Source organism: Streptopelia decaocto (assembly GCF_964273445.1).
Source record: "Streptopelia decaocto genome assembly, chromosome: 6".
NCBI classification, from domain to species: Eukaryota; Metazoa; Chordata; class Aves; order Columbiformes; family Columbidae; genus Streptopelia; species Streptopelia decaocto.
Genome location: NC_138660.1, coordinates 16,117,364 through 16,139,957, shown reverse-complemented (window position 1 = coordinate 16,139,957; position 22,594 = coordinate 16,117,364). Strand labels below are relative to the sequence as shown.

At 39.7% G+C, this 22,594-nt stretch overlaps 1 protein-coding gene across 3 annotated transcripts in view; it reads right to left on the bottom strand.

Annotated features, from left to right (window-relative positions):
- The window catches only part of TFDP2 (transcription factor Dp-2), a 51,064-nt gene that overhangs the window by 14,437 nt on the left and 14,033 nt on the right, over positions 1 to 22,594 (bottom strand). For 2 of the 3 annotated variants that reach the window (XM_082055060.1, XM_082055062.1), the window contains exons 3-9: positions 21,941 to 22,007; positions 11,075 to 11,178; positions 7,380 to 7,501; positions 4,900 to 4,947; positions 3,493 to 3,655; positions 2,805 to 2,951; positions 250 to 318 (exon numbers count right to left, since the gene is read on the bottom strand). In XM_082055060.1, coding sequence (XP_081911186.1) covers positions 250 to 318; positions 2,805 to 2,951; positions 3,493 to 3,655; positions 4,900 to 4,947; positions 7,380 to 7,501; positions 11,075 to 11,178; positions 21,941 to 22,007 — 720 coding nt within the window. The remainder of the gene's footprint in view (positions 1 to 249; positions 319 to 2,804; positions 2,952 to 3,492; positions 3,656 to 4,899; positions 4,948 to 7,379; positions 7,502 to 11,074; positions 11,179 to 21,940; positions 22,008 to 22,594) is intronic. The other variant, XM_082055061.1, reaches the window with a different exon arrangement.

Below are 22,594 nucleotides of genomic sequence, written 5' to 3'. Positions count from 1 at the left end.
GCTTCAGCAGACACTCACAGAACCTGGTGGCATGCAGATGCAGCATGCTGTTTGACAAGAGGTAAAAACGAACCAGAAAGTGAGGGTAAGAGGTCCCCCTACTAGAATCTAGAAAGGTCACCAGTGTGAAACCTTTCTCCATAGTATATCACAGCTGCTAAACAAATCTAGAAAGAACTTCAGAAGTTCTAATGTGTCAGATCTGCACTTGATGATTTCTATTATAAAAATAATTAAAATTAAATATACCTGCAGCAGCAGTTCTTGTAGTTGGGCTCTCTTCTGTTTTATTCTTTCAATCCGCTTCTGTTTTTCTATCTTAAAAAATAAATGTAAATGCATCAAAATAACTACTTAGTTACCTTGTATGTTCCATTGTGTCAAACTGCACAGGCTTTAGAGCTAGACCAGTGTGCTAGCACCAGTGCAGAACACCGTGCTTGCATTGTAAATGGTGGTGAATTCCATAGCATGGTAAGTAAATAAAACAAGTCTTTTTGACCCTACCCATTCGTCGTATGTTTTATTATTTTTTCAAACAGATTAATTGCATATTCACATGAGTTTCTCCATAAAACAGGTCTGGCAAACTGTAATTGCTTTCTTTGTCAACAATTTTTAACTTCAGCAAAGATGCAATTATTACAAGAGACTGTATTATTTGCTCACCCATTCCTCTTTTGTATTGTGCGCTGAGTGCTGATTAGCACCAAACTAAATACTTGCTTGAGGAGCTGCTTTGGGTTGTGCGGTTGGTGTTGGTTGGTTGCTTTTGTGGATGTTTTTGTTTGTCTGTTTGGTGTGGGGGGTTTTGTCTGGTTGTTTTTGTGTGTGATGTTTGTCTTTTTTTGTTTGTTTCTCCCTGTTTCTGCCCTCCGCTGCACGTCCCCTTCCAGCTGTAAGCTACCAGACACCAAGGTGTGGAGACCAGGCTCAGGATCAGCACCTGCATCTTTCCAGTGACCTCCATTTTTTGTTTGGACTACTCATTGAGATACAGTTAAACTTACAAGATTTCAGCAACAAAAAGGGGGCAGAGGCAACATTTTGTACATAAGCACAGAATCAGTTTCTTGCAACAGTGTTGTTAATGCCAGTTTAGGGGGCGAAGCCATCTTCAACCTAAGTCTGCAGTGTCTGGGACAGCAACAGTCCTGTCAGTAGGTGCCTACTGACACTGCAGATGCAGCCAACCAACAGGATTTCCAATAGTGTTCTGGGGCAACACTAAAGAATTAGACAGTAGTCATAACGTTTAAAAAGTATTTTTCCTCATCATCCTGTTGGTGCCAGCACTTTATCAGTGCTCCCCAAAATTTTAAGCTCTTATAATTACCTTTTCATTCAACCACTGAAACTATATGATGCAGTCTTTTAAAACTTAGCTGGCCTAAACCCCCCTATTTTATTTACAATGTTGCTTTGTGGTGGTTCCCCTCCCCACACACTTAAATGTTTAAAATGCTTCCTTCAGAGCACAGTAGATGACTTTTTTTGCTAGGTCAAATATGTAACTCTTAAAACCAATAAACAGTACAGATATAATTTAGACATGGCTTCTATATAACAAGGTTTTTGTACTGATTTCTCATTTTTGTCCTGGTAATCTTATTATAAAATTACACTGTAAGAAGAGTTGTCACTTTATACAGCTTTAAAAGCAAAATTAATTTTGATTTTGAAACCATGAAAATGCAGCTTTATTTTCTATTCTCTTCTATTACGTCATATGAAGCAACATTTTAAGGAAATATGCCTGGCTTCCATTTTGTGCGTATGTAATTAGAGCCTGAAACAGTGAACTGCCCATGATCGTGGTAGATGACACAATGAAATTCAAGTTCTGTATTTGTAACAATAACCTATACTAAAGATAATGCATTCACATGAATGCATGTAAAATTTATCCATAATCTTTTTAAAAAAAGACTCCCAGAGTATGATGATTGAACATATGCTCACTCCTTGGGTGGATGTATTTTCCAAGTTGCTGTAATGGACAAGGGGAGTAAAAGCTTTTTTTTACCACAGTTAGAAAGAAAATTGATGTAAATGAACCTGCACAAAAAATTATTCTGTGCTGGAGAGGCCTCCCACCTACCTTTTGAGATATTTACTGTCACAAGTATCACAAATGTAATACATATTAAGATGTATTTACAGTCATTACAGCACTCTGCAGTAAATACAGTAACTTGCGCTTGTTATTTATAGAGCATTTGGCCTGAAGGACAAACATTTGTGCACATAAATTCTGGCATCCCTGCAAAAACACAGTAACTCTTAGCCTGCTGGAAAAACAATGGAAATAACCAATAAGTAAAACTTCATTTTCCCCTGTCAGTTCATAACTACTATTTGACATCCTAGCAGGAATTATTTCTGAGTTTAATTTCCTTTGAATGGCACTTCCAAGTACAGACGTACATAGAAAATTGGTCTGCTTTCAAATGTATGCCATTTTGTAAGCATAACGGCACCATAAATTATTTTTATTTTCTTCTGGTTAATTCAGGCTACTACAGACTTTAATCTTAAAAATAATCCTTGAATTGATGAATGTCCATTTTGGAAGGTAAACAGGCTTTTTTTTAACTTCATGTAATGTATGCTAAACAGAACTGAACTAAGCATATATAAACATATCCTTTCAGTTTATTCAAATATCAAAAGTTGCATTTTCATAGTGTGCAAGAATCAAACCCAATCCGGTTCAAATTGAGAAAAATGTCTGGTCTGAAGTAGAGCAGCTCCAGTACCACAACCTGTGACCTGTACAGAATTCCCCACCTACTTCACTTTACCTCTAGATTCTGACATTCCTGAGCAGAGTTTGTAGGAAGGCCGATCCATCTGATTTCCTTCTTCTCCTTTGAAATTATGTTCATTGCCATCAGGACATTAAGGGCATCGTAAACTCTCCGTCTAATATTCTTCTGATCATAAGCCTGCTAAGAAAACAGTGGAGCATTAATTACCACAGAAGAATTCAAAGAGGTAAAAAAAACACTGAGCACATCCTAGATATGTAGAAGATGAAAACCCCAAGGTTGCAGTCCAAGTTGGTGGCGTTAAACATCGTGCCCTCACCTGTGTTGCTACCTGGGCACCACCTGAGCACGTCTGGTTGCACATGGAAGCTTCAGGTCTGCCTGAAGCCTCGGGACAGCAAATTCCCTCCATGGCAGGTCTGTTACAGTTGAAAAGCCTGACAAGACCACATACGGTGGGTACAAGAGTAGCCTTTTTTAAAAGAGAATTATTTTCACAGACTTCTCTGTTTTGTGTATAATTTAGAGGGAGTTCAATTCTTCATTTTAATTCTGTATTTTTAAATTTCAATGGGTAAGTCTTTATATTTGGGTAGTACTTAAGTAAGTGAAGGTAAGTATGGAGTGTGGCAGGACAGCGCAGAAACTGGAGGGACAGAACTCCATGATAAACCAGACAATTTTACAATGGTATAACAAATTTCAACACGTATTTGCTTACCGAATCTGTAGCTGGGTGGCTAGTAGAATTTGTGAATTCTGATACCAGCTCATCAGCAACTTCATTGTATGAAGTCGTTCCTTTGCGTTGAACTTTTTCACACACTTTCATTGAAAAATGCCTCAGGCCTTTCCCATTTTTATCTCCTTTTTTGCTTCTCTTACTGGAAGGACAAAACCGATTATTTTAATACACTGAATGTTAATAAGCTACTTTGTTCCACAGCAAAATGTCTGCCTTTTGCAACGAGAATCAGGACTCATGACACTATGTACTACCTAAACGAAAAATAAAACTGTTCTGCTTTTTGGAATCAGTTTCTTGTTTTTTACAAAACAATACTGGTGCCCCTTCCCCTTTGCTACTCGGCAGATGCTTAAAGAAACTTGATTTTTAATTGATCTCTAGGTAGTTTCGCAAAAGAGCAACCAAAAAAAGGGGAGGGGGGAAAATCTCACAGGGTGTTTATGTGCCTGGAAGCCAGATTTCCAGGGAACTCTCATGTTTGTGCTTAAAATAGAAAGACTCAGACATCTCTGTTTACAAAAAAGCAGAAGGTACCTTATTTCTCCTAGCCACCAAGTTTAATATCTGTGCCATCATATAGTTAATACTGAGAGTAAGTACATATTCACTAGTTTTTATGGTGCCAGAGTTAATAACTAGCAAGGTCACTTTCTTTCTCCAGAAAAGCAGGAGCTTACATAATGGCAATGGAAAACAACAGGAGCAATTTGTTTTATCACACAAGCTAGAATTGGATGCATATTTTAACAGAAGCCTTTAAAAAGCTTAGCTCTGTGTTTCGTTTTGTTTTAAATTACTGTTTTACAAGTTGCTTTGATAATATGTTTCAGGGAGATTGATTATGTTACAGAAAAAGGCTTAGTTCTGTCAACAAGCTAAGGAAAACATTAAAATACAAGAATGCTTTTCAAAATTTTGAATGTATTTAAGAAAACTGAACACTGGAAAGAAAGACAGAAGAAAAGGAAGAGCGGAGAGGAACACCAGAAGGTTTAAAAGAAACACTATCATTTCTAATTCCTATGTAGTTATTCAACGTAACTCCTGATAGGTAAACAAATAAAACCACCTTGAATGCATTCAATGAAATTTTGGAAGCAAAGAAAAGATCATCTATTTACAAGTATTTGTCACACAGAAAAGCAGAACAACCCTGTTTCTGAAGATGTGTTTGTTTTTCACAGCTCCCACTCATCAGTAACAGCAAATGTATTTTTCAGGAAGTAATAAAGAGTAATCAATTATAACTACAAGGAATAACATACAAGACGGCTTTTACGTGGAGGAGTGAAAACTGCTGAAAGTGGGAACTGGCAACCAATCTCTCTGAAGGGTAGATTTGAAGAAGTAAAACAGGTATGACCGTTCAATAATACTCACCTTTCTGAAAAGTCTGATTCTATAAATTCTCGAGTCCGCTTTCTGTCCCTAAGAAAAGACAATTCAAACTTAGATTAAAATAATATTATATATCCAGACCAAAAAAAAGAAATGTATTTGGGGCCTAGCTGGGTATTAATGCTTGCTGTTACATGTTTACTGAAAGGAGAAAATAGCGCACACACACACAGCTTGACAAACTTGCAGAGAAGGTGGTTCGGACTTTGGAGGTTATCTGAGCTCACTGCCAGATGTGTTCTAGTCTCAATTGTACCATGCTTTGCATGTGTGATTTTAGGGAAGCCACTTCATCTGGAACTACAGAAAGTGCTGATGTGACCTAAATAACCAAATCCCATCAAAAAGGAGATGCTGAGCTCCTTTGAAAAATTCCTATTTAAAATTCCTCCATGTGGACGAAAAATGCCTTTAAACAGCACATAAGCTATATCCTACATTTCAGGACATTGAATGTTTTCATATCTTTAAACAAAAAACACTAAACAAGTTCACATGAGAGCCGATGCATACAGAGCTGAAGAGAGATACTCTGAAGCAGCAGTGGACATGAACTTCACATAGGAGTAGCAGTCACCAATCACTGCTAGGTTCTGTGTTGGTCTGTCTATTAGCTGCAGCAAGCAGACTTCAGAAGTTGCATTCCAAACTTGTATTTTATTCTTGCAGCCAATACAACGCACATTGCTTGAGAGCCATTGGTAAATTACTTCACGTTGTCACCCTGCAGTTTCAAAACCAGGGTTCACAGCAGATACTTACGCAGCTAAAAACCTGACGTTATGAAGGGCGCTGAACAAAACCGATGGCAAGCGGCATGTGTTTGGCTGGGCGATGGGCAGCTCTCGGCAGCAGCAGGGGATCTGTGACTCTGTCCATGGTCCTTACCAGCTCCAGCTGTGCCGCGGGGGTCTGAAAGCAGCCACGAGGGCGGGGCCCAGCGGTGAGGGGACAGTTGGCTGTCCCTGCTCAGCGTGCCAGGCTGGTACAGGTTGTATGGAGCTCTGTGAATGAACATGCTCTCGTCTCATTTGATTTTGGAAACAATTTGGAATCAGTGAAGACGAGTAAACCATGGATGAAGCAAGGAGTCTGGACATGCAGTCCTCTAGAACTGTTTTCAGCAAGGGTTTGCCACTTCAGTTCAGCAACACCACAGACCCTTCCTCACCTCTGATCTTCAGATGAAAATACGAGCTATTGTATGCACTTCTGCAGGGATCAACACTGATCAGTCAGTTTGGAGAACATCTTGCTCCTTTTTATCAGCAAAACAATAGTTAGTCTCATTGGAAATACTGTGCCTAGAGTTTTGCCAGTATGCAAACAGAGAGATGGTGCTTCTCCTTGATGGGTGGTTGATGCACTGCAACTATGCTTCTCTCTGGGCATCTCCATCACCTGGGTTTGGATGAAGTTTAAGAAGGCTAATGGGCTCTGATTCTCTGGTGTAGCAAGCTGTGAACAGACACTACAGCTTTTGCCTCCTCTGGGCACTGAAAGAACTTCTGCCTGGCCTCCACATTTCACAAAATTTGCAGAAACAAAGTAATATTTGACAACTCCTTTTTCAAATAAAATCAGAACTAAGGGGATTCAAAAGGTATTTGAGGAGATAAACACATAATCATTAAAAATTCACTCTATGGTGGGAATATATTGACTGGGAAGTAAAAGCCTATGACAGTCCTTGTTTACAGCACAGAAAGAAGAAAGTCAAGGTATAAACATTATACTCCCATTTCTGCCATGTCCTATATGCTCCATTTTCCCATCTCTAAAACTGAAAAGGTACTAATGACATTGATCACCTGTTTAGAAAAATTCACACAGATACAGAAACAAATTACTTTGTAATTTTCAGAGACAAAGCACTACAGGTGTCTTGAGATAGCTCAGCAGTACTGGTATTTAAAAAAAAATGAAATACTGTAAAGACCAGATTTCCTTAGAAGAGAACAAGATAGTCATGTTACTCTGGAGTACCTCAGAACCCCAAGAAAACTAGTCGCTACTGTAAAATAGTAATAAAAATACAACATTTATTACATTTTAAATTTTCTATAAGAGATTTATTCTTAAATGCCTCATGAAATGTTTTTGACAGTCCCTACCCTGTTGGCACCCACTGATATGCTCAACAGCAAAGCTACTTGGATATACCATGAACTTAAAAAAATATAGGTTGCTTTTAACAGGACTCATGAATTTGTGAATCTCCAACTTCACAAAGAAACTTCACAATCTGTTTTAATTTTGTTTGTTGGCAGTGACTGTGACTGGTGCTTGTACTTCTGCACTGACGTGCTCCAGACATTGAAAATGCATAATAGGCCAGAGAGCACGCTCCTTTTAGTTGTGCAAGAACTGGAAGCTGTAACCCAACATATAGATACAGCAGTGTAAATAAAGGAAAAAAAATCAGAACAGATCCTCATCTTTAAATAAAACAAAAATCTTACCCTGGGACCCAGCCAGAAGCTTCTGTTATGTGTGTCTGTGTGACCATTGTTGGAGCTTGGTTATACGGACTTCCAATCAGAACACTCCCTGAATTGGTCAGTCTTTGTGATGTGCTTATGATCTATGACATTTAGAAATAAAAACACAGCTCTTTAAAGAAAACAGAGGTTACCACAGCCCAAAATTCATATTAACCATGGTACTGAGAAAAAATAACAGTTCTGTACCAGATGCAAGTTGCAGTCAAAATACACACAAGAGATGTCATCAGAAGTTCTTCACACATTAAAGTAATTACAATGCTGTGAATTTTTCGACTTTTTGTACCATATTATTGTATTATTCATATGGACAAGATCTAGAAAACCAGAAATAATTACTAGGTATGGCAGATCTGCATCTGTATCCATCTAATTGTTTATTTGAAAGAGTAGGGTCTAAGCAATCTATTGATCACTGTAATAAATAAAGCCTGCTTTCCAATGGATTTGTCTCTTGCAATTTTCTCTCTTTGGCCCCAAAGGCAAAATACTCCCTGCTGTTTCTAGCATTCACAAGATCTCAAGGCATTCCAGCAAGCTAATAGTACAACATTGTACCTAAGGAGTTAAATGTAAAGTCTGTACAGTACAGACAGAATTTACATTTATTCAAACCTGGTGAACTGTACGTATGTACAATGGTTGTTACCACTAAGACACTTGATCTCAACTTTTAAATCACATCTAAGTTCATTCTTTAAAGTAGGTCCCATAAGGAACTTAGTATTTAAAAATGAAACAGTATGAATTAGTTAATCATTAAAATAAAACACAAGTTAAATTATTTTGATTCCGTTATAGGAAGATTCAAACAAAAGCTTCCTAGACAATGCCTTTTGCCTTTTTTTTTTTCAACGTTGTTTCACTTCACTCCATTTGTTAGTGACATTTTGAATACCTACTGTATTAAACTTCGTAGTTTCTTTTACAATTTAACACCCAACACCCATGTAAGTATAGGGTAGATACTTCATTTGGTATCCATCAATATTGTATAAACAAGTACAAAAAATGCTCTCTGCAGAATTTCCCATTGCCTTAGCTCACTGAGCATTATTTCACATCCCTTCCGAAACCACACTGTGATGACAGGTATGTATTTTTTATCTTAAAGACATAAATTTATCTTATTTATTTTTGCAACTGGATAGCTTGACAGAAACAAGTGAAAACAGAAATTTAGGAAAACCAAAACACAGGTACAAGTTAGATATTTTCTGATTGATACTGAAGAACAAAAGATCCCTGGCTGGCTGCTCTACACACAGCAGGCAGGCACAGGAAGGGTATCGACTTCCATCAACTTACTGCTACATTGGCTTAAAGCCAGAAACATTTTGTGACAGAATGATTAATTTTTTAAAGCTCAAGTTCAGCACTGATGTTACAGTGGTATGTGAGAATCAGTAATGCAATATTTCAATTACACATCAATCCAGCAACTTTTTATATCCATTTCTTGCAACACTATAATAACATTTATTTGCAATATGCATACGATTCTGTCAGCGTATGGTGGACGCATGTCAGGGAGAAAAGATTTTAAACATTTTGCATGCTGAAATGGTGTTTCACCACATCCCCCCTCCCTGAGGTTTCACATTGCTCTAAATCACTGATCAAAAGAGTATTTTATGTTCAATCTCCTCACAATTTTCTTGTGATGACCGCAGTAACAAACTGAGGTGGCACAATCAGTTGGGTTGTTTCCAGAGCAGCCTGTCCCATGTCCTCTGTCCCCTGGTGCCACCTAGTGGGGCACCCGGCTGCCGCTCCCCAGACTGACCCCTGCACCTGCACAGCAGCCTCTGCCCACAGCTGCTGCCACAGCTGCACTTTCAGGGCTGCAGGGACACAGATGTCACACCTGTACAAATCAGTGGGGGTTTTTTTGTGTCGCTTTTACATTTACTATTGAGTGTTTGCGTTCACAAGAAGTCTTACACTGAGTGTTTGCAAAGGATTAATTCCATCTTAACAGCAAACATTTTTGCAGTGTGCCTGAAGTAATCACATAAATGCAGTGCATAGTATAGACCAGAAAAATAAAACCTCATCCTAATTTAGGAAATAGAGCAGCTGTAGGATGTGTTAAATCCTTGTAATTAAGCACAAACATTTTATCAGTAATACTTATGCTGTTAGATTTACACCTACGGACTGAATCTAAAGCAACTGTAACACACACCCGTACTTCCGAATGCAGCCCGCAGACGGTGCTGATTTCACTGTTTGCACAGCCGTACCCCAAGGGATCCAGCCCCATGGTCACTGCTCAGCCAGCAGCCCACCCACCGACCCCAGGACCGTGTGCTGGTTTGAAGGACCTGGTGCAGCCACAGGGCTGTAACCTACAGTGGTTAAATAAAGGCAAAAGCCCCTCAAGGCAGCAGGATTTTTCTAGTGCAGATGTGATGCAAAAGGAGTGCAAACATTTCCACTACTGAGAACTTGTGAGCATTCACTTTTCAATGGTCTGGCACACAACACAGCCATATGCTGGATGTCTTAGGAGGCCTGTGTTAATGGCTCTTCAATAAAAAAAAAGTTTTCTCAATACAGATCTATCTTTGTAAAGCAGCAGAATAAAATAAAATAATAATAAAATAAATAAAATAAAATAATACGTGTCCACACCATGCAGTAGCTCTAGCACTGCTACCTGCTATAGCACCTAAACTATGAACTAGGGTTCATTTAAACCAAAAGCAGGGCCCTGAGAAGTCACTCGTAAGAGTAGGTACTGCATTAACTGACTGCTCTCCCCTGTTCTTGGCTATTATTTATTGCACTCACAAAATACATATGTTGTAGTAGAACTACTCCAGTGGAATGCTACAGGACATGCTCCAGCAGTACTTGCATCAGTACTGATGCACCGAGGAACACGACTGTCTGGTAGCCAGGCAGTGCCTAGTGCTGCAGGTAGGGAGAAAGCAGCTGGGGGGTGGCTGTAATGCTGGGCCTGTCTGTCCAACCAGAATCAAAGCCATTGAAGAACAGTGATTACTGCTGATGTGAGAAGGACCCACCACAATTATTTATAAAACTATCAAATGGTTCTTGTACTCAGACTAAGTGCTTGGCAAGGAGGCATCAGGTTACTAGAACCAGTTCACTGTATTGCCTACAAAAAGAAAATAAAATTTTTCTCAAAATCAGATCTAAAATCCCTGGAACGGCGATATATGCTCATACACAGTTACCATCCACAGGAAAAGACAGTTTTAAGAAGAGTAGTTTCAACAAGTTAAATCTCTAGGGACACATCAAGACATTTACTCTCTGGCAACGCTGAAGATTTAGTGGTGAGAACATGACTCAAAATATTCAGAGAGTATCAATAACATACTTTATGAGATTTATTTTTCTTAGTATACTTTTGAGTAATGGGTAAAATGTCAACTGGCAAAGTTGTTTCAATGCCACTCAAGCCAGAAGACAGCTGTCCCCCAGGTGCCTCTCAGGGCCGTTGCTGGCCCCCCAAACTCACCGTGACCCTCCAGCTGCCTCTACCGCAGCCCTGCAGCTGCGGCAGCAAGCAGCAAGTTCCCAGCACAGCTCACAACCTTGTTTGTCATGTGTCCCTAGCACATCAGCAGGAAGTGGCACAGCTAGTTACAAGTTAGCATTAGCAAAGTTACAAAACTTACCATTTGGGGTCCAACATTCACATTGACTGGTCCTAAGGTTTTTGGCAAAATCTTAGTTGGGGAGTTGGTGCTGGAAACTGGTAATGTGATTATTGAAATATTACCTAAAAAGAGCAGTAAAAAGAGAGTTTTAAATTACTGCCTATTACCTATGAAAAATGCTTTGGCTAATTCTCACATCATTTTAACATTTTGGAATCAGGTTAGCTTTTTTGTCTTATACAAACAACACTCTCACATAGCAGCCTCCTGACTTTTTAGCAGGCATCACAAGGACACATCACAAAACTACACCTTCATTAGTTCACCTTTAAAATTACATGTTAGTATTTTATTTCCAGAAACAATTTCTTCTTGCCTAAGACAACGAACACACAGCCTGCCATACCTCAGCATTAAAAGTTCAAATTAAAGTCAGCATACAAATTCCATTTATAATCATAACCATGTGTACAAAAATATTGTATACATGTATACAAAATATTGTATCAATCATTCCTCATCTGACTATCCTGAAGTATTCTACAAACACCAGTGAAGTAAGCATATCACAGCCCATTGCTGAGCAGATGGACTAAACTGACACTTCTACAGCTTTAGCTAAAGTAACGGAGCAGGACACTGGACATCAAGATAAAGGCAGCCATCCCAGCATGTTCTCATCCCAAGATATTCACCGTTTTTGTGATCCTGGATTGCTTACGGATCTAACTCATCCTCTACGCTGAGAGCCTCACAAATGCTGCTGCTCCTCCTCTATTCCACATCCTATCTTGTGGCCTTGATTATTCAGACTTAATGTCTTAATCAAAACTGTCATACAGCACTACCATTAGCCCACAAGTGTTCAAAGTGGTGCACACAAGCCACTCAAAGTGGTGAACACACTTATCTATGGACGCTGTGGCGGCAGCAGCTCCTGTTTCTATGACAGTTTCAAAGCAAGAGAGCTGGGAATCAATCAGTCAAATGCCTCCCCCCATTTATTCAAAATGGAGACGAACAGTGGTGGGTCTGGAGGCAAATATAAGGAAGAGCCACCACTGCCTCACAGTGCAGTCATCTTGGGCCTAGCTGTGCTCATGAGCTGTCAGGACAAGGACTGGCTCCTGAAGAGCTACTGATGCTCTCCAACACTAGCCAACAGAAAACGGAGGCATCTGAGGTGACAGGTTCCTTCAGAAGAGCGCAGAGCCCAGAGTTCACCCCTGCCCTGCCCTGTCCTCCTACCACAGGACCTGGCCAACACTCAGCCCAGCCCAGATGGCCCCAAGCTGACTCAGGGGTGTCTGACATCTCTGTTCTCTGGTCTTTTCCCATATAACCTGTTCTTCTCCACTGCCCACTTTTCTTTTCTCAGTTGGTCCTGAACTGTTGTCTTTTCTTATTTCAGTACACCTATATTATGCCATGAGGTAACTGGAAAATCAAATTCAGTGTAATGTCTCTGTAATACAAAGCAAAAGCAATGCAATTGAGAGAAAAAGAATACTTAAAGGATCTTCTGTAGCTACAGCACAGAAGTAGAAAAGATGTAGACATATGCAAAGAGATATGAGAAATATTTACAAGTTGAGACAAGGATGTTCTAACATTCTGTGCAAATTCCTTTGGCATCTGAGTAACACTACTACTTAACATTAATTTTTCAAAAGGCAGATCTGTATCTGAGAATATCTTCAGAAGAAGCTTGCTTATTCTTTATTCAATAAATTGAATAATTTATTCAGTTACCTAACTCACCCAGAAAAAAAGAACTTATAAGACCTATGCACTTGTAACCCCACCCCCCCCAGTAAATCCTCGCTCTATTAGGAAACACTTTTCGTGAGGTAGTGCCAGAGTGCACAAGACAACAGTAATTCATGATTTACATACACTGTGTTCACATTTTGAGCTCAAAATAGTTCTCAAAACTGGCCAGTTACTTGTCAATTTTACTTCCGCCACAGAATTTTGCCCAGGATTTTCTAAACTGTGCTGGCATATTCTCATCAAAACCTAGTCTCCCCTGTCATTGCAGGCTGTTGTCATCAGTGATGTTCCCATCACTTCCCAGTACTGCTGTAGAATTTTTACTCTTTTCTGCTGCAGCTGCAACTTTTGACCCCCTTTTCTCTGAGATCAGCTCTCAAACTATTTCTCTTTGTCCCTCTTCTTACCAGAGAAAAGAAATAAGTTACTTTCTCTGGTGCCAACAACATAAGGTGAGAGGCAAAGTGCAGTGAAATTCAGAAATGTCAGCTCTTGGCTTACAGTTCCCTTACCAGAGAGCCACCTCACCGAGTTGTCCCCAGCGACACTTCCTGGCCCAAGGCACCGTCACATCACGTTTCTCAGTGCCAGATGGAGACATGTCAGACCCACTGTGCCACACAGTCAAACATACACATCAATCGCTGTGCACAGTGTTTGCTCCTTTCTCAACACATGGCATGTAGATTGTAATCTATTTTCACTGGGCAATAGTTTTTAACATACATATGTATGTATATAGACATGCAGACACATGCAGGCTCTCTGAAAACTGTAGCTTAAGAATACAATACCCATGGCCAAAGCCGCACACAACCACCAGATTCATTGTAGCAGCCCTGGAAAAAACACTAATTAAGAGCTACTGCTGCACTTAATTTAAAAGGCTTCCTAGATTAATGTACATGGTCACCAACAGGACAACTTCAGTAAATACAAGGTTGTTCAAATTACTTGATCTAGTTTTTAAAAAGACAGTCACTTCCATATGACACCTTTAAAAGTCTTTCTGGCTAGAGTTACTGTCAGTAAAGGAGATCCTCATATTCTAATCCTTACACAAATCCCCATTTGGCAGCAGCAGTGTCAAAATGATCTTAAGAGTTGTTTAAGTTTTCAAATAAACATTTCCCTGCCCTCATCCTTCCTTTTATATTTCTTTATGGTTAAATACACGTATGTGAATGTGCCAACTTTTAAACATAGACAGGATGGAAAGGGACCTGTTTTTGAGTGAAGTCTCTGTCATCCACTGTGGACAGAAGAGTAACCATTTTTTTCACAATAAGAGGTCATTTTGTTTGTTTGTCAACAGTTGAAAAAATTGTAAACAAAATGTTTTATCAGTTACAAATAAAACATTCCCTCCCTCCTGTTTGTTTGTTTCTTTTCAAAAATAGTGTCATAGTCCAGATACTCATGTGACCTCAACTTCTCCAAATATTGAATGGTAGAAACACCACCTTCCCATTTCTCTTCATAGCAAACACGACAGTTGGTTCTGTTAGTTGCTGCAAAAAGTTAATGCATTTCCAAACAGCTCACATCGGAACCCCAACCTGAAGAGACACATTTAGCAGTCAGAGTCACCACCCTCCTCGAAACAGAGAAGTCCAACTTCCAAAAGCATCCCATCCTGCAGCCCTCGCCCCAGGGCAGCCGAGTCCGAGGGACACAGCTGTCACGGGCAGACCTGGTGCTGGCAGGCCCTGTCACAGCGCAATGAGAGCACCACCAAACCCAACTACAACTGGCTCAGAGAGCAGGCACTTGTTTGCTCAGATGACCAGCTGTATGTTACACCAATTTTTGAGGTTAGCGCACCTTTGTTTGCTGAGGAACTAGTAATTTCTAATGTTTTGTTGGCAAGGTAGTGTTACAAAACAACAAGCATCAACAGGAACAATCTCTTCAAGTCTTATTTATAAAACAGCATAGAAAAAGCAGGAGGAGGAAGTAGATGTCACATTGTTTCTAGATCACCTAAAAAATATTCAACAGATTTCTGTGTTCAAAAAGCAGTGTTCACCAAACTAATTACTTATACTTTATCATATAGCAGTTGTAAAGGCTTTAAATATGATCAAATTCCACATCTTAATAACAGCCATCATTTGGGGACAAAAAAAGATTACACTGTTTCACTGAAAACCAGCAGTGTGTACAGTGATAAGCTGAGCACAATGAGACCCGTCAGCCTCCTAGTCACGGTAATCTTACTGCATGGATGAAAAAGGTCAGCAGAGATGGATCAGACTAGAATGATTTGTATAATAATACTCAATTCTTATATAATGTTTCTCAGCAGTACTTTTAAAGCACAAAGGAGGTCAGCATCATTATTCCCATTTTACCAATGGAAAACCTAGCACATGGGAAAGAAACCTGCTCACAGCTCTCAGAGAGAGGCTTTGACTGCAATATATACAAAACCGCCACAAACTGAGCATGCTTTTCACTGATGCAAATTCCAAATAAAAATCTGTCAGTGGACATATATATATTTATCTTATTTCTCTTAGAACAAAAGCACTTTTCTTCTACATGAATTATTTTTCCATCCCTCAGTCACCACTGTTGTTGCTTCTCATGGAGAAAAAACAGCAATGCTCTTCTTTCATATTTAGAAAAAAATGAATACTACATAACTATTATTCTTTCTGGCATTTGCAAAATAGTTGTACTTGCACACAGAGAGAAGAATTCAATTTAAATGACGTTCAGCTTCAGGCAGTCACAAAACAAAGTTATTCATGTTTATGTACTTGTGTGCTTAGCTTACACGCACACAGTAACTAACCACTTCACAAGACTAACTTTAAATCGTTATGTGGTACTCTAAATAGCTTAACTTCACACAAACAGCATGGACTCCTATACAAATATGAAGCTAAAGAAGTTTTAGTGATTTTTTTTTTAATTGTATAACCAAATCTGCTAGGTCTGCAGCTTAGTTGCAAAGATAATCAGAAACAATGTAAACTGGAGAATCTATAGAATCTGTCACAGCTGGTTTGAAGGAAACCATAGCTGATGGGAAGCACAGATGAACCAGCTGGGGTCATACAAAATGTGTATATCCATAAAACAAGTATTTGAATTTTTAGACAAAACACCAGGGAAGTGTTGGTAATTTGGATTTCATATTCAGAGCTCTGAAGGAAAGTCACACATTTTTAAAGTGTATCAACAAACAGCCATTTTAAATAATACAGCCTACACCTGATGGTAACCGATGGTAAAAAACCCAGTTCAGAGTTGTGAAGTATCGGAAGTCCACTAGGGTATTTTGCAATAACATGTGATGTTTCCTCTGGCTCTTCTATTATGCTAAAACATGAATTGATCTCCAAGAGCAGGACACAATATTATAAAAGCACATAGAAAAACTGAATTATTAACATGCTATTAATATACATATATTTTCTTGCTACATTTCTTCATTTGTTTATTGCACAAACTTAGTAGGCTATAAACCTAACTTTTAAAATTCCATAAGGTCTGTAGAAGTACATACATATCTAGAAATATATGAAATCAGAGATCTGTAGAAAAGAAAAAGCAAAACTGAGCAGATGATATTTCAGTGTACTTCAGGCTTATACTGACCAGTACATTTTCAGTCTTCTACTGTTCATTTTGAGACAAATATATAGGAGTTAACAGCTGTAAGAATCTCAAAGTACCAAGTGTGGGCCCATCAATAACCCATTGATTCTGTTGTCTTGGTCATTTTAGCAGATCTCTTCAAGCACACAATGAACTCCCAAGCAATCATCCCCCTAAGGCCCTGGTCAGATATTCAGTACACTGACACTAAAACTGGTTTGTGCAGACCTCATGACCAGTGCTCATTCCCACTCACAAGCTATGCAGTGAACCTGCCCTCTTTTCCTTCGGCGAGGGGGATCAGGGGCTATTTTTTGGCTCAGTCTGTTCCAGGGTCCAGTGAAGGCACACGGCAGTCCTGTGTATTGAGAACTTTCTAAACCATCAGTCCTACCAGGACTTAGTAAAAATTATGTACTGCACATAAAAATACATGTTGAAAGAAAGTTCAGTGTGAAGTTGTATTAAAATCTAAGATTCCCACCCAAAGCAATTTGGATCTGCTTAAGGAATCCTCCCTCATGGAGCCTGGTGCAAGACTGGTGGTCCAGGGCTGGACCCCCTTTTCCCTCCACAGCAATGAGCAGAGAATACCATGTACATTCACAGAATTTAAGAATATAGAAATAAAAAAATAATAACTAAGGACAGTGCAATTCACCAAAACTGTTGTGTTAGTCCACATTATACATTTTAAGATGAGAATCAAGTATGTCACTCATAGCCAACCAGTTCAAAACTATTGCTTCTTTCTTCCACACCCTGTTTAATAACTGTCAGCTCACTGTTCACAGACAGAAGTGGATCAGCACCCAGTGTCTTCACTCAGATACAGAGACACTGAGTCAGCCAGTAGAATTTGTTTAGGAGGCAAACAGAGTGGTTAACTTGTGAAATAAACTCATTTTTTTACACACTAGTATTCCCCATGAAAAATAACAAAATATGGTTTCAGAAACCTCTATAACTTTTTTTTTTTTAAACAGGCATTTACAAATTTACAGTTAAATTTTCAGTCATTATCGATTGAAAATTAAGCTTATGGTCCAGGTGACTTCTCTGTGTATTTAATTGATCTGATTTACTTTTGGGAATACCGCTTACTTGCAGGTCATGTATGTCAAGTACTTTTAAAATAAGGTAAAGCATGCCAAAACAAGACCTTGGAAACAGTTCAATTAAAAATGCAACCTATCAAATACAAGTTAATCCTTACTAGATTTTTTTCCATTTATATCAGATGTATTATTCCTTATTCCTACCAGCAGCTATGATTTTTGAAAGAAACAACCTTGTTACAGGAGATGTCTTGTTTTTTTTGAGAAACTAATTCTCATTGGGAGTTTCTGGCTCAAAGTCTGTTAAGAATTTTTCTTCCAAAAAAACAAGACTTCCTGATCATTTGTACTGATTTTGCTGTTGTTTTTGTCATAATTGTAATAATTCTGATCAAACCCCAACTTTTTAAGTTTATGAAAACATTAAATCATACCTAAAAACCACCTCCCAACCTAAACAAACTATTCTTGGTAAAATACATACTTAACAAGCAAAGTTACAAGAATCTGTACACAGAACAGTTGGGAGGGACCTCTGGATGTCATCTTGTCCAACCTGCCTGCTCAAGCAGGGTCAGCCAAAGCAGGCTGGCAGAACAATGCCCAGATGGCTTTTGAATATCTGCAAGGATGGAGACTCCACAATCTCCCTGGGCAACCTGTATCAGTGGCCAGTCACTCTCACAGTAAAAAAACCTGTTTCCTGATGTTCAGACAAAACCTCCTGTATTTCAGTCTCTGTCCTTTGCCTCTGGGCACCACTGAAAAACCCATGGCTCCATCCTCTATGCACCTTCCCTTCAGGTATTTATATACATTGGTAAGTTCGTCCCTGAGCCTTCTCTTCTTCAGACAACACTCCTGGCTCTCTCAGCCTTTCCTGTGAGAGATGTTCCAGTCCCTTCATGATCTCAACGGCCCTTGGCTGGACCCTCTCCATGGAGTCTGTGTCTCTTAGGACACAGCACCCCAGGGCCTCACCAGGGCTGAGTGGCGGGGCTTGTCCTCCTGTCAGACACTCCTCCCATGCAGCCCAGAGCACCATTAGCGCCCATCGCTGGCTCATGGTCAGTTCACTCCCTACCAGCACCCCCAGGTCCCTTTCTGCAGAGCCAGTCACCACAGCCTGCACTGGTGCAGTGATGAATTTCTCCAGCCTGCGGAGGTTCCCCTGGACGGCAGCACAACCCTCTGCCATACCATGCACAGCCTGCACATTTCAGCTGCCCGTCTGCCATAACGCTGTGCAGACTGTCTGCTGCCCAGCCAGCCCACTCCGCTGCCAGGCACTAATACGGGCTTGGCCAGGCTGCAGGGGGGCGCCCGCGGGGCAGCACATACGCGCGGTCCCAAACCTGCCCGAACGAAGCCTCTTTTTGCACATCTGTGCAGTTGTAAATATTGTCATTCACGCTGATATTCCTAAATTCCGACGGACAATTTTAATTCAGCCAGTCCCACACTGCAGTACAACCAAGGCAGCAGCACCTGGAAACATAGTGAGTTGAAATTTGCTCAAGCTACAGAGTCTTGAGGCAAGAAATGTCAGTACCCCATGGGAGCAAAGCCAAGGCACAAAGCCCACAGCAGCAACACTGCTTGGTGCCAGGGACAGGGTGCTTTACCAGAGCAGGAGCGGTATGGCTGCAGGTCCCGTTCTGCCCTCCCCTGGTGGGTGGCTGGCAGGGTGGGCAGCAATGGCTCCTCTGCCCCAGCCCACCACACCTCAGCTTGTTCTGCACAACTGCACACATCAAGTAGAAATCTTTTAAATCTGCAGTTGCTCTCAAATTTGGAGTTCTTTACATATGTCATTTTGTTCAAAAGAATCTTCAGGACAAGCTGTCCCTTTACCTGGCATTGCAAAAGGTAACAAATTAACTCATTTCAGGTGTGTTGGAGTGCTCACCTAATGGCACTACAACTCACTGAATTTACAGCTGAGAAGCAGCTGCGGCTTTGAATACTAAAATGATTTTGCAAGTAATGTCTGATTGCAAACCTTTATTATATTACACAGCTTCATACCTAGGCATCTCCAACATTCAGCAGATCAGGTAGCTTTGAGACTACTCCTTAACCTAGAAAGGAGTGCTCACAGCCACAGACATCCATGTGGATGCACAGAGGGCAGGTGAGGTGGCTTTATGGGACAAGTGACCAAGTGGCAATACAGATGTGCCCTCTACTTGGAATCAGCAGGAAAATATTTGATTTTCCATTTCTGTGATATATATGAACAAGATTACAAAACTGCAAGTGCTTAATTTATTGACTGGGATTCTCTCCCAGGTGAAATTTGAAATTCTTCTGATTACAGGTACAACTTTTCAACATGAATGCTACAGTGTGTCTGATTTAATTCATTCACAGCTTGAAACAATCACCCCAAAACCACACCTGAACTGTCACTATCTAACTCATTCACAAACCTAATTATACCCATTTGAGAACTAACTTGAACTATTATACTTAATGTTAACAGAATGGGGCAACTCCACAAAGGCATCTTGCCACTTAAACCAGGATTTTGCCTAAATAATGGAGTGCCTTAGCTGTTGTCAAGTAACTTTATTAGGCACCAAAGTTCTGCCTACACCCAGGAGTGTGTCAGTCTTATTAGCAAGGGACACACCAGGAGTATCTCCAAACACGGACCCCTGATAAAACTTCAGAAGAACACTTGCCTAACAGATACATACAGGTCTGTCCCCAAGGCTAAGAACAGCAAAAATCATCTCTGTTCTCCAAAACATGAGAGGAAGCCCCCCTTTTGCATCCAGTAACCCAAGAGTATTCATTTACTAAAGAATGAGAACCAGGGCCAATTTTTTTCTGTCTGGGAGAATTAAAATGCAGGTCTCCTAGAGGAATAATTTTAATCACCAGTCTGTACTTTCAGATAAGGAAAGGAAGCATAGTCGGCCCAGCTTGCCACAACTGAACAATTTCAACTGTAACAATAAGAATCTACCATGTCAAGGACTGAGAATGTGAATGAAAATGACTTTCAGAAAGGAGATATCCTGACTGTGCTGTGTGGACTACTTAATATATTGTACCTGATGACCATCCTCACAGCAAGTGGTCCCTGGCATTAGATGAGTAGCCTGGCCATTAGTCAAGAGCCATCCATATGTGGCATTCCCTTCCAGATCCTGTGAGTATTCATTTCAAGCAGAAGAAACAAGCTCCAAATGGAGATGCTTTAGCCAAAAAGGCCTGCTACCTATGAGTTAAAGGCAATAAATGTAGGAAAGTAAATTGTCTGGTGAATGGGAATTGTTCACCAAACAAAGTGAACAACATTCCGACTTAATGCTCTGCTGAGCACTGTGATGTTTCTTCTAGGTGCACCTAGAAAGAAAAATCTAGTTCCCTTCAGAATTAGGTAGCAAGTCTTTTTATGAGGAACACAAATTGGCATGTATGTGCTTTTGATTCTGCAATCATCACATTTAAAAGATGAAATTCCTTAGTAAATCTGTATTGTATTTAGATACACTGGGTACTACAAATGCTTCTTTTTCCCAGACATCATCAGTACAAGGAATAAAAAAAAATACTGGAAGTATTCTAAATAGCCTGAATCAAAAAAAGCTACAGCAAGAAAGTCACAGCATTCAATAACAAGGACAGGAAACAAAAAAGCAATAAGAAAACTGAACCCACAAATAAACCAAACAACCTGTCAACCTATTTAGGAATGGTAATTCAGATTTAAAAATCTGCAGAAGTGACGCAGCAGTATTTAAAGACTTACAGATTAGACAGCAATACCTAAGTGGCCTGTGAGCATTAATGTCTCTAGCAAAATAAACTTGGAAAATATCCAAAGGTAATAGTGCATAGACACTACATATCGTAGTGGGAAAGATAAATGGAGTCTGATCAAAAGCACACTCCAACAGCAGCAACAGAGTAACTGCTCCAGATGGTTCAGGGGAGAAACTTGGTGAGAAAAGAGATTTTGAAAGTTAAGCCTGTGAATGAAAAAAAAGCAGAGAAAGTAATTTTAGAGTACAAGGGTCAAATGATTAATCATTTTGATTATGCATTTTTAGTGTGAAAAAGCCAGAAAATTTCCCCTACATTAACTATATCCAGCGATACTAATTTTACAGAATGAGACTGCAGGTATATGAGTACAGAAAGAGCAACAGCTGATTTGTTAGGTGTTTCAAGGCATTCTCCTGCAGTTTGAAACAGCATCCTCAAAGATCCAGGCTGCACTCTGCTGTTATTAGGCAAACCAGCAGAGCAGTGGGTTTACCTAGAACAGTCCAGCATTTTTCAAAATTAAACCCAGTAAAACCACAATTACACAACAGATTTCATAGTATAATAAAAGATTGGAGTTCATCTAAAAAAGGAATGTGAAAAAGAAAAGTGAAATGTCTTAATGTATGCTTCTTTTCTATGTATACAAATAGAATTCTCTTACCTTTTGTTGGACTCTGGTTCTGATCTATAAATCCTTTCAAGTCTCCATTTGTGGAAGTCACACCAACCTGAACAAAACATTTTTGAAGTCTTAAAATATGATAAAACTTTCTATGTTTTTTAGTATGCAACTAACAGTATTATGAAATTAATCTGTTCTGCATTTCTGAAACATTATAATCCTATGGATAGTAGAGTCTAACAAGAGCATGAGATTCAAAGCAAAGGATCCAAGACAAACTCTAATTTTAACTAAGTTCTTACCTAAAAAACCCCCTCAATATTCTGATAGGGTTCTATACATGACCCAAGCAGGACATTCTAGATATTACAGTGTATGCCACTGTCCCCTCCAAGTCAAACAGAGCAGCTGCCACCAATAACACAACAGAAATCTGCCTGATGTTCAGTATTCTCAGTACTAAGCTGCACGGCCTACAGGTCTGAGGAGATGTGACTATTGATGCATTTTAAATACATTCCCTAGTCTTGAGAGATAACCTGATTTACCCCAAGGGTAAATCACCAGAGACATGGAGAACTTAAATCATATACAGAATGGTGCATCTCAGATTTTGGCATGTACACAAAGCACAGGAAGGTGGAGTTTGTATAGAAAAACGCAAGACCACTGTTCCTGGATGAGGGAGGGAAG